The sequence below is a fragment of the Ipomoea triloba genome, chromosome 1 (assembly GCF_003576645.1).
Source record: "Ipomoea triloba cultivar NCNSP0323 chromosome 1, ASM357664v1".
Lineage (NCBI taxonomy): Eukaryota > Viridiplantae > Streptophyta > Magnoliopsida > Solanales > Convolvulaceae > Ipomoea > Ipomoea triloba.
The window spans coordinates 9,302,848-9,316,120 of record NC_044916.1 but is presented as its reverse complement, the minus strand read 5'-3'; the positions used below and the strand labels follow the sequence as shown (position 1 = coordinate 9,316,120).

General features: G+C 32.3%; 1 protein-coding gene across 2 annotated transcripts; it reads left to right on the top strand.

Annotated features, from left to right (window-relative positions):
• Positions 1-1,090: 1,090 nt before the first annotated feature.
• On the top strand, positions 1,091-6,072 carry LOC116019839 (zinc finger CCCH domain-containing protein 3). Of its 2 annotated transcripts, none has more exons than XM_031260197.1 (5): positions 1,091-1,233; positions 1,323-1,387; positions 2,678-2,759; positions 5,470-5,541; positions 5,649-6,072. In XM_031260197.1, the coding sequence occupies exons 1-5, from the start codon at positions 1,104-1,106 to the stop codon at positions 5,756-5,758; spliced, it is 459 nt and encodes a 152-aa protein (XP_031116057.1). In that variant the 5' UTR covers positions 1,091-1,103; the 3' UTR covers positions 5,759-6,072. The 2 variants fall into 2 exon arrangements, with proteins under 2 accessions (XP_031116057.1, XP_031116050.1); XM_031260190.1 differs by having other exon boundaries at positions 1,320-1,387.
• The last annotated feature ends 7,201 nt before the right edge of the window (positions 6,073-13,273 follow it).

Genomic DNA, 13,273 nt, shown 5'->3' with positions numbered 1-13,273 from the left:
CCATCACATAGAATCATTAACTACAATACACAGAATCAAACTAGAATACATAGAATATAAGCCTAAGTATTATCAATAGCTTTAAACTGTTGTTTCATGAGGTTTACTACTGGAAACTAATAATGTATAGAATGACATGCTAGAATACACAGAATCATTAACTAGAATACACAGAATGTAAGCCTAAGTATTATCAGTAGCTTTAGATGAGGGTTACTACTGGAAGTCAATAATGTACAGAATGACATGCTAGAATACATAGAATCATTAACTAAAAAACTGTAACGGGATTGGACAGACGGAACGACGTCCGTCCCACCTGCCCCCCACTAACTGTCGAAATAACAGCGTTTTGGACCAGGGTCCACAATGCATCGTGGACCCTAGTCCACTGTATAACAATTGTGCAGGTCAAGCCGGCCCGTTAGGCCCGCTATTTCACGGATCATCTTTCTTGTGGCCCTAACTCGTCCCACTACAGGGCGGGTGCTGGCCAGCCTGCGGGCTTCGACCCACTTTGACAACCCTACCTACAGGCTACAACACTGATTAGATCCATTTGAAACAATGCCCTCGACCTTTAGTTCCTCAAGAACAATGCACAAAATCAAGTTGTCACTTGCCAACCTCAGAAACTAAAGTCAAAGCACAATTGAACTTAGATGTGTTAAAACCTATTTGCTTGGAAATTGTTAATTACTTTGGTAAATCTTGCTATTTGAAAGATTAAAATAAAATTTAAAAGATGAAAGAAAAATGGGAAGTTGGTGGTAGGGGTGCAACATACACTCCAATTACTTGTGTGTGTTTTTTAATAAAAAGAAATGAGTCTTCTATCATGCATGATATTCTCTCTTTTCTTCGAAGGCAATTTGATATTTATCTTCATGAGAGTTTATGGTGTAGTTTGACAAAACAAAAAAATTGAGCTAAAGTGGCAAGTGAGCTCTCTTTGTGGGGAGGAATTCTGGGAGAACCCGGGTTTAATCTGGAGCGAACTAAATTTACCATTTTTTTTACTTTTTTTTTTTTTACTTGATAAAGCTCATTTGGGGATTTATTTATTTATTTATTTTTTGAGTTGGCAAAACTGAAATCTCAAAATGCCGTTGGGGAAATACTACTGCGATTATTGCGATAAAGAGTTCCAGGACACTACCGCGGCTCGGCGGCGCCACCTTCAGGGCATCCAGCACCAGAGGGCCAAAGCTCTCTGGTATAACTCCTTACTCAGTCAGTACAACTACGCTACTTCCGTTTATACTTTACAATTTTAAACATATGTATACGAATTCGTAATTACTCATCTGGTGTTTTAGCAGATCCTTTGGTACATAACGATCCGGAATCTTTTGGCAAAGGAGTCTGCAATCGCTTCGTTCGAACGGTACTGCTCTACCTAATCTACTCTTCTTTCCACCCTAATTTTATCCCTCAACCAATTTTTCAGGTAACTATTTTTGTTGTTATTATTATTGAATCTCTGGTTATTTCTCTAATTTGCGTTGAGGAAGGGGACTGCAAACTTCTATGAGTTAACAATTTGATTCTTATTTTTTAATTTAGGTATTATAAATTTGACTGGGGTCTTTGGCAAATAGCTATTAGCTTAGCCGATATGTTAGCGGGTTTTACTATCTGACAGCATTAGCTGCTTGTAGAGAGATGTTTTGTAAACTAGTTGTTAGCTAATAGCTTATTACATGAGTATAATTTATTTTCTCAAAAAGTTTATGGAAAATTTGAATTTTAGTGTTTTGAATCACTAAGCTGTTACAAAAAACTAAATAACTAATTAAACAAACACTCATATTGGTTGTCTAACCAAGTCAAATAGCTAATACTGGTCAAATAAGTCAAAATCGGCAGATAAGCTAACTATGTTACTAAACAGGGCCTAAATAATAGCATATTTGATACTATTAAGGTTGATGATAAAGAATTTAGAACTAACTTGTGAAGAAACAACGTATCATCATCATCATTATTATACAAGTACTCTTTGCTTTTTATTTCTTTTTGGTTGCTGCAACAAAAGTGGTGCTTTATAGCTGCTTAATCAATACATTCTCATCTATTTTTTTTTTTCCTATTCTTTCTCCATAGTGAAGTCAGGTGAAGATTTGTTAAATTAATTAATTATTTAATTAATTTTTTTCTGGAAGTTACTACTTACTAAGGTTTGTGTGTGCATGAAGTTTAAGCAGAGCATTTGGGTTCCTATCTGAATACATATTGCCTTTGTAGCTCTTGTAGGTTAAATCCACCATCATTTAAATGCTGGAGTTGGTAGAATTCACTTATTTGTTAATTGTTATTATTCTTATGAAGTATATTGGATTACTGAACACTAGCTAGTGCTTCTGACTAATGAACATTAAGTCACTAATGCTTTGGGGAACTTGCAAAATTTTCGTATCAATGCCTTAAAATAGGCCAACAAGTTAATGAATCCTGTAGAACATTACTGGGATAAAATAATCTCTAGCCAATTAGTGCTTTCAACTTTAATGATCTGGAAGCTGTATGCTATTACTGTAAAAGCCTTTTCCTTGAGTACAATGTATGGAGTATTCGTTTGATGATGTGCCTGATCATTTGAGTACTTTTTGCTTCTTAGTTTAATTGCATCTATCTTGATGGAATTTTTTTTTTTTTTTTTTCTCATTCCTCATAGGGGTCATGCCAGTATGGGGAGTCATGTAGATATTATCATCCAAAGCAAAACACACAAAATATGAATCTTGAACGAATAAGAGGTACGATCAGCTTTGTCTTTGTAAATTATAATTATGCATCCTCTATTATTTATTGCAATTTTCTTATTTCCATCTATGTTAAATGATGATCATTTTGGATGGGAATCAAGTTTAGCTAAAAAATGTAACTGATTATGATGAAGAACATATTAAAATAAGGCTGGGGTTTGAACCTATCCTAGAACATTGCAAAAGTTTTTAAATTTCAAGTTAAGTTGAATATGAAAACTCCCGATACACATAAGCGACTTCACACACACACACAGAGTATGTAAAAAATTTTGGGGTTGTCAAATAGAAAACATGTCATGTAAAATAGGACAAAGGAAATGTGGAATAATTCTTAAGGATAGGAGTAATAATTGCTTTATGCTCCCTAAATTGTTTCCTCAAGGAATGCTATTGATGGTTGTGTATTTCAAATTTTCAATTGAGACACATGATTTATTATTAATTTAGTAGTTCCCTTTTAATAACCAATCTAATTCTCTATTGAGTACCTTTTATTTTCTGTATTGGCACGTTAAATTGAAATGATAATGTTGGTTGATCAAATGATGTGCTTTTTTGAAAAACCTGAATAGAATGGCAGTGAGTTGTTATTCTGGCTCCTATTGGAGGCCAGCAGGCCAGCACACTGTTATCTTTTCTCCTTTGCTTTAATGAAACATTTGTCAAAAAAAGAAAGAAAGAATAGAATGGCAGCTGCTGAGTTGCTCTTTGGGTACAGATTTAGTATTAATGCTCATCCATTAGTAATAGCATCCTTTAAAATTGGCATTGATATATGTTCTTTTAATATTTTTACCCTAAAAGGATGCTCTCTTCTATGCTTTTGCCTTGTGCAAGGGGAACTTCTTGTTCTAGTTTTATGCATAACCTATGTGACATTGTTGTATGTAACTAAAGAGTATAGAAACCTTAGATGGAGAAATGATGAGTAAATCATCTTAGAGAACTATATGTCTATATATTTATACTATTCATATGACAAGGCTCTTGTTCCTACTACCATATGTACCGAGGTTCCTAATCAAATATTCATAAATCTACACTGTAATTGATTCTTAATTATTATATATACTAACACTCCCCCTTAAGTTGAAGCATGTGCATCATATGCTCTAAGCTTGTTACAAAAATACTCAATTCTAAGCGCTAGAAGTGATTTATTAAAGATATCTGCTGCCTGATCAGTATTCGGTAGAGCTAACAGATGTAGTAACAATTTCTTTTAAGACATTCTATTCTCATATAAAATGGCAGTTGACTTCTATGTGCTTTCCCCTCTCATGAAAGATTGGATTTGATATTGTGTGCAAGTTTGTTTAATTATCACATATGAGCATCGTTGGTCAAAGTTTTCACAAAACTTTAGTTAGGTAGAAAGGTACTTCAACCAAATTAGTTCACATTCTCCAAGTGTTATTGACCTATACTCACCTTGTACATTTCAACATTCTACCGCATCCTACTTCTTATTGCTCCAAAATATTAGATTACCACCAATTAATACACAATATCCTGAAGTTTACTGTCAACCCCAAGGACATCTGGCCCACTCTGCATCAATATAGCCAAAAATTTGTGTCTGCCAGTATTGGGCACAGGCACCAGCTCCCCCCTATTTTAGTAGAAGCAGATCCTAGGCTATGTTTCCTTTGAAGCTTGACATTGTGATCCATGGGTGTTTCAATTGGCCAACTTCCCTTCATCCCCCTTCTCCTCAAGTATATTCCAAGCACACTTTTGTTGAGAGATACAAATGCCATGTCCCAACTATGCAACCCTTATTCCTACTTCAACTTGCCCGTATATTTAGTTTAAAAGTGCTTAAACAAGTGCTGTTTCCTCTGATTTGTTTCCTTTGCATAATCACCTATGGTAATAGAATCATCTACATAAACAACCAAGTAGATGCTCATGCCTATGTGGTGCTGATAAAAAAACAGAACTGTGGTTTATTGACTGTTGGAGAAAAGGGTGGACTAGCTTTCACGAGGTGAGGATGGTTCAAGAAAGGGTGGGAAAGGAAGTATATTGATGTCTTAGGAATCATAGTGAAATAAGAGTGGTGTGTAATCAAAGAGCCTCACGTTTGCATATATAGAAGCATGGGGATTTAGGGAAGTCACACCTATACCTGTTTTGAAGCTCAAAGTACCCCAAGAATATACACTTGAGACATTTAACAAATATCATATTGAAATAGACACTTATCTCAATTAAAACTTTAACCTGTTAGTGAGAGTGCACCTTTACACTCCATCCTTTTACATTTGTTCTCAACATCCAACAAGCCCCCTCATGTCTGGGCCATGCCCTTTTTTTTTAAAAAAAAATATGGTCCAAACATGTGGAAATATTTTTACGACGTGTAGCCCATGGGATAAAAATTTATACTTGCTTGTACTAATACTGTGAACAGTTTAGAAACCCTTGATGCAGAAACAGTGAAACGAAATTCTAGTTGTGCACATATGTTTATAAATCATCTTCCTGTAGTAGTTATGCTGTATTTGGAATATTAATTAATGCTAGAAAGTAGAAACAACCAGTTCCATTCACTTATACCTGAACTTTAGAGGACCCAAATTAGCTAGTTTAGGAAGATTTCCCATCTCACTTAATTTTTGTGGCGCCAACATTATCTAGCTCTGGAGCTAATCATATACTAAAAACTCTTTGGTGCTCCTTCATTCTACATCAGGGAATGCTTTCAATGATGATATACTGAAGCATAATCTGCATGGTCAAGCCTTTGGAGCAACCTCTTTCCCAGGCTAGCCATTCTTTTCTTCAAGACTAAAATATATAGTTTTATGCTTTTCCCTTTGACATTTCTCCCAAGTCTCTTCATCTGATTCGTTGATTTTCTGATCATTGCAGGTGATATATTTAGAGACAAGACAGGAGCATCTCTGGGTACTCTACCGCCCTCTTTAATGCCACCTCCTGAGGGTGGATATCCACCACTTCCATTTCTTGAGTGGGGATAGTCGCTGTTGTAGAGTAATTCACACCCATACTGTGCTGCAAATTTCGGTGTTTTGTGAACTATAATTTCATGGGTTGAGTTTTTGAACATGTGGAGCATGTGTAAAATGTGAGTTCAAACCATATTCCTTGTTCACATTTAGCAAGATAGGGTAGATTAAGTCTTGGCTTCATCTCTATATATAAATGCATGAAATCTTGTATTTAACAAGATAATATTACAGCATCACTATTTCTCTCTTGTTATTTGCTACCTACCACCAGACCTTTGTTTTAACTTGGAAATGGGTGATTCTTGTGTTCCTTGTTAGAGTCATTTTGTTGAATCCATGTGATCTTATTCAGACTGCGGGCCCCAGTGCATTGCTCCATGGTGTTGATGCTAATATTCTATTACATGATGGATGCTATGGTATTGCGTTCCTACCACCGCCATCCTTGTGCCACTGATCTCTTTGTTCTTTTGATCGTCATCTCTTTTATATTCATAACTGTCTCAAGTTGCATGAATTTTAGGCATACTTATTTTTAGTTTGAAATGGTCTGATGCATGTCTTAATTTGCATGTGAACTCATGCATGCATTTGCTTGCATGTCTTCAATTATAGAATTGTCTTCAAAAGTTTGCATGTGAATTGGTACATTATATTTGTTTTCTACTTGAGTGTAGAAATCATCATTATATTGTTATCTTCATTGGGCATATTGACAGATGCATTGCTTGAAGAAGGTTTATCTTTTTATTTGTTCTCCTCTTCAGATTTAGTTGATGCCATTTGAGCCATTAATTGTTGTTTTTTCACTAGAAATTCTTCTGTTTTCTCTTGAATTTCTAGAGCAATTTGGGAAGCTGCTTTGATGGCCTTGTTCATTGTGATAGGAATTTACTGACGGATTTGTCATTACAATTATCTAAATTTGTTTTAGACAACTATTTAATTTTGTGTCTCCTAATTATTAATGCCGATATTATGAAGTCTAAGTCTAAATTGTTCAAAACGATACTCTATCATGAAAATACACGGGAGTTGAAAATTGTAACAAAACACAAGTTAGTGTGGTGAGGAAGAAGTACCTCCTAACATAATTCTTGATTGTCTAAATTATTCATATGCATCTAAGACAGTTTTTGGAACTACTTATTTATATAAACCAATTTCCCCACCATTGATAAATCCAAAATGGAGTTGGATACTTGAAATCTTCATTAAAATAGGAAAAATAAGGCAGAAAAATTGTCATTTTATTTTAAAAAAAAATGCTATGAACCATGCTTGAACATCATCCCAATAAGAAAATTTGCTAACAACGACCGTTTGATTATATATGTAGAGTCAAATCTTTTCCTTTTCTAGGAACTATCCCCATATGAATTTGTATTGTAAGAATTAAAGCATGTGCTTCATCTCAACTAAAAGCCTAAGCTAATAATTGAACTGCACATATACATATTATATTTATGCTCACATGCCCCCTCAACGTATGCGGAGCAACACGTAGAAGTCTCTTTTTTATGGGTGATCTTTTACATGACTTTGATACCAAATTAAAGCATGTACTACATCTCAACTAAAAGTCTAAGCTAATAGTTGGACTGCACATATACATATTATATTTATGCTCACAGTAAGAACATAGTTTATCCTAGCTTTGGCTTTGACATATTAAGTTCATGTGAGAACAAATTAAACTCCATGTAAAAAGTGAAAACTATTATGATCCATCTATTTGGGTAGATCAACGGTCGATAATTGTTGAAAAATAAAGAGAAAATGGATGTAACAATGAGGGAGGGTTTGTAATAATTATAAAATTGACTTGTTTTTATTTTTTTTTATTTTTATTTTTTTAAACTAAAACCCTCCATCATTGTTACATAATAAAAAAGCATTTTATTTCAACTTTTATGCAATAATTTTTTTTCTTCAAATATTTAACATGATACAAATTTTTATTTTAAAAATATTTAAGTAATTTAAATTTTGTTTTTATTTAAATTTTTAATATTTGAAAGTAATTTATATAGTGATCAAAGAGAATATTATGAAAATAAAATATTTTTTTATGAAAAAAAATAATTTTGTTAAGGTAATGTGAAAGTGGGAATTACTTTTGAAAATAATTTTGAATTGTATGAATATATAAAAAATAGTCATGAATTAGAATATGACATATGCATTATTTTTAAAAGTGAGATTATTACATTTATGCTGATTGCCCTAAATTTGATTAGCTTGCATAAATATCTCCTGCTTCCACTGTGATGGGGGTTTGAATTGTTATTCCACATTTTATTACATTTGAACTTTTGACTAACCTCGTGTAGCTCAAGAATCATGTTCCCATTTGAGGTTGTGTTTCCCCGCCATATATTCGAATTTTCAAATTATGTTTTAAAGCGTAGGAGTAAGTGTTGGACTTTAAAATGTACTAACATAGTGTTCTTTTTTTCTTTTTTTTTTCTTTTTTTTTTCTTTTTGAGAAAAATGTACTAACATAGTTAAAAAATGATATAAAATACGCATGTGAGTGGTTATTTTAAGTGATGTTAATTACTGATTTAGGTCGGATCAAATTAGATTTGACTTCTCCCATTAGAAGATGAATTTTATATATTTATATGTTAAAAATGAATAATGTGTGAATAAAAAATTAATTTTCAAAGTGTACTTATGAAATTAGAGAAAGAGAGTTGAGAACGCTTTGAAGAAACCTTTGTTCTACACATTAAAAAAAATATGTGGATTTAAACTATCACAAATATAGTTTGTTCACCTTTTGAAAGTTATGAAATAAATCGTTAGAATACTCTGATCTCATCTCGTGCTTGTTAACTAATTAGTAGTTTATTTCTATGAACAATACTTCTCTTCTAGTTGGCAGGCCGACCCTGGGCATGTTTGCCCAGGGCCGTTGCACAGACAAAAAAAGTGTTTTTGATATTACCTTCAAGAAATAGGTATTCTTTACTATACGGGGAATGCTGAATGTATTCACACGAGCTCCAATTAGGGGTGTGCAATTTACCGAAATTTTTCAGTTAACCGACCGAACCGAAAAATTTCGGTTAACCATTAACCGAATCGAAAAATTCGGTTTGGTTAATGGTTAAAGGAATTTTGAAATTTTGGTTAATGGTTAATTCGGTTCGAAAGGTCGGTTAACCGAATTAACCGAATATATATATATATATATATATATATATATATATATATATATATATATATAATTAAATATAAATACTAAATACTAATTGGATTGAAGATTTGAAGTTATGGATGTTTGAATATTTGAAGTTAGGGATGATTTGTATTTTATTTTAATTGGATTTATTATTTTAGGTGTTATTTTTAGAATTTTATATTTTAGGTTTAAAAAGTTCGGTTAATCGGTTAACCGACTGATTAATCGAAAAAAATTTCGGTTCGGTTAATTCGGTAACACAAACTTCGGTTCGGTTAACGGTTAAAGGTTTTAAAATTTCGGTTCGGTTAACCGAATGCACACCCCTAGCTCCAACACCAACCACAAGGTAAAGGATTAGAGTCTGGAGGCATTATGCATTACGCAATCGGCAACCCTATGGTCGCTAATTGGCGATTTATACTGTAGGTTTAAATCCTTTCCTTACCAAAATTGCTAAGCTTATATTTACACAAATCTCACAAGTTACAAGTAGCCTAATTAGGTATTAGGCACTTTTTTAATTGATGCAAACATCACTCAGCAGACGACGAAAGCAGTAGCATGAAAGCAAATACGTAATTGACGCAGTAGACGATAGACCATAGACGCACTAATAATTCTTCATTTCTTCTTAATTACTCAAGTTCTTCAATTCTCTTAACAGGTAATTAAAATTATTAAATATTTCACAATTCTTATTTATTGTTTTATTTACATGACTTAATAATTTTGATTTTAGAACAATATATTCAAGAATTTGTTTCTTGATTAATTATTTATTCATAGAGTTTCTAAATAAATTCTTATTTTTTAAGTGATGTTAATTACTGATTTAGGTTGGATCAAATTAGATTTGAATTCTCCTATATTAGAAGATGAATTTTATATATTTATATGTTAAAAACAAATAATGTGTGAATAAAAAATTAATTTTCAAAGTGTACTTATGAAATTAGAGAAAGAGAGTTGAGAACGCTTTGAATAAATCTTTGTTCTACACATTGAAAAAATATGTGGATTTAAACTATCACAAATATAGTTTGTTCACCTTTTGAAAGTTATGAAATAAATCGTTAGAATACTCTGATCTAATCTCGTGATTGTTAACTAATTAGTAGTTTATTTCTATGAACAATACTTCTCATCTGGGTTTGAGAAGCGTAAGAAGAAAAGAAGAATTGACCAACTAACTTAATCTCAAAAGGGAGCTCTTGAAAAATTCATTATAAAAGAAACTCAAATAGATGTCCAAAAAGATGATGCCCCGAAAAAATTGTTAGATGCTAATCTTCATTTAGAAGATCAAGATGATTGTGAGATTGGAAAAAATTTAAATGATAGTGTGCGCAACGAGGATAGGTATCATTGTGACAATGAAAATAATAAGAATGTTGATAGTTGTTTAGATGATTTTGCTCACAATGATAAACCAAATGATTCGCTTTTATTTGACATATATGATCCAAGAAATTGGGAAACTCTTGATTCTAAATTAATAGATATTCTTGTGAAAGATGGTCCTAAAAGAGATTTATCAATAAATAAAGGTCCTAAAGATAAATTCTCTAGAAGAATTTTGTCAGCATTTTACACAAGACATTTGCCAAATGGAGAGAAGTGTGATCGAGATTGGCTTGTATATTCAAAAGAACTTGACAATGTGTTTTGTTATTGTTGCAATATTTTTTTTTTTTTTAAAAAAAAGGTATAAGAAAATGTGTTTTGGTCAATGAAGGTTTTAGGGACTCGACACATCTTGGTGTTAGACTTAAAGAGCATGAAACGAGTGTAGATCATATGACTAATATGGCAACTTGGATGGAGTTGTGTCTTAGATTACAAAAACATGAGACAATTGATAAAGTGGCTCAAAAACAACTTTTGAAAGAAAGAGAATATTGGAGGAAAGTACTATTTAGGATTATTGCAGCTGTGAAGTATCTTTCTAAATATAACTTAACATTTGGTGTAACAAGTGAGAAGTTGTATGAGAATAACAATGGGAATTTTTTGGGTCTAATTGAAATGTTGGCAGAGTTTGGTCCTATCATTCAAGAACATGTTTTACGTGCTAGAAATCATGATATTCATCATCATTATCTTGGTCATAGGATTCAAAACGAATTGATACTTATGCTTGTTACTACAGTTAAAACAAAGATCATCAAAAAAAAAAAAATCAAAGAAGCAAATATTTTTCAGTGATATTAGATTGTACTCCTGATGTAAGTCACCAAGAACAAATGTCTTTGATTTTAATATGTGTAGATATATCAACATATATATTTAATTAAAATAGAAGAGTTCTTCTTGGAATTCTTGGTTGTGAATGACATTACTGACCAAGGTCTTTTTGAAGTATTACAAAATGTGTTGATATCACTTGATCTTGATATAGATAATGTAAGGGGACAAAGTTATGCCAATGGGTCAAATATGAGAGGGAGACATCAAGGTGTACAAAAAAGACTCTTTGATGTAAATCGTAGAGCATTTTATACTCCTTATGGTAGTCATAGTCTTAACTTGACTTTGTGTGACATTGCAAATAGTTGTGGCAAAGCAAGAGATTTCTTTAGAGTGGTGCAATGTGTTTACACAATATTTGCTAATTCCACAAAGAGGTGGCATATCTTGAAAAGTAATGTAACAAATCTAACTCTTAAGTCATTGTCATCTACTCGATGGGAAAGTCGTGTAGAAAGTGTTAAAGCAATTAGATATCAAGTCAGTGATATTCGAGAAGCCCTACTTTAAGTGGCAAATACATACAATGATTCTAAAATTCAAAATGAGGCAAGATCTTTAGCTACAAATGAGCTTAGTAACTTTGAATATTTGTTAGTCATAATCATTTGGTTTGAAATCTTATATGCAGTTAATTTAGTTAGCAAGCAATTACAAACAAAAGATATGTTTCTTGATGTTGCTATTCTTTCTTCAAGAATTATAGAGAAAATGGTTTTTCAAATGCCATGGATATTGCAAAGGAAATTGCCACTGAATAGAAATTAAGCCAGTGTTTTCTCAAAAGCAAAAAATTTGTAGAAAAAGACACTTTGATGAGAGTGCTGATGACATTTCATTATCACCGGAAGAATCTTTTATGGTGCATTATTTTTTATACATTGTTGATCAAACTATTATTTCATTAACCCAGAGGTTTGAGTAATAGGAAGTATATGAAGAAACTTTTTTTTTCGGTTTAGTTCTCACAAGTTACAATCGATGGCTGATATGGATTTGAAGTCTTGTTGCATTTTTTAGAAGCAACTCTTAAGAAAGATGAATAGTGTGGTGATATTCATGGACATGAATTGTATATTGAGCTAAAATTTCTTAGAGAGATTTTATCGAAAGAAAAGATATGAGCAATGAGTGTATTGAATTCATTGAAGCTGATGTGTTGTTTTCCAAATGCTACTATTACATATCGAATATTATTGACTATCCCAATTAAGGTTGCCTCTGCAGAAAGGAGTTTTTCAAAGTTGAAATTGTTGAAATCTTACTTACGATCAAGTATGTTGCAATAAAGATTCAATGAATTAGCTTTAATATCTATTGAAAATGAGATTTTGGAAGAAGTTGATATCAAAAGTTTGGTGGATGATTTTGCATCTAAATGTGCACAACGCATGTCACTTTTTAAATGAAATTTAGATGTAATTTTTATACAATATTTATATTTTGAATTTTTGACACAACTTTTTGAACAACTATTATTTATATATAAAAATTACTTGAAAAAAGGGGCACAATTTAAGATATTGCACATGACCTCAATTTTTATTGGAACAACCCTGCTAGTTGGCAAACTCTTTTGAAAATGTTAACGATGATTAAGTCCAATTTATTTGAGAACTAATTTTAGGTTTTATTTTTTCAGAATAAATACTAGATAATAAGGATGGGCAAAATTCGGGCTTGACTCAAAATTTTCCTGGGGTCGACCTGAGCAATCATTATTGTGTGGACCATGGTCTACACATCTGTATGCACCATACTATCAAATAATGTAATTTTAGTATATTAAAAATGTACATTGTATTCATAGGATTATATTATTTGTGTACTGAATGTACATTTCAGTACACAAGTAATGTACATTTAGTAGATTAAAAATGTACTTTTTGTTATGGTCCATACAGCACTATGTGGACCATGGTTCACACAATAATTTGTCCGACATCAGAAACTCAACTCTGGTTGAATTTGAATGTTTGTTATTTGAACATGTTTCATACTATAACAATGCATATAGTCAGGGACAGAGCAAGGATTTGTTGGGGGGGGGGGGGGGGGGGTTAAAAAAAAAAAAAAAAAAAAAA

What these genes read in the sequence shown, in the direction of transcription:
- LOC116019839 (XM_031260190.1), top strand. Translation starts at nt 1,104, where the DNA reads ATGCCGTTGGGGAAATACTACTGCGATTATTGCGATAAAGAGTTCCAG. An exon ending in GCAATCGCTTCGTTCGAACG is followed by an intron (nt 1,388 to 2,677) that starts GTACTGCTCTAC and finishes CATTCCTCATAG; the next exon opens with GGGTCATGCCAGTATGGGGA. An exon ending in GAATCTTGAACGAATAAGAG is followed by an intron (nt 2,760 to 5,469) that starts GTACGATCAGCT and finishes ATTCTACATCAG; the next exon opens with GGAATGCTTTCAATGATGAT.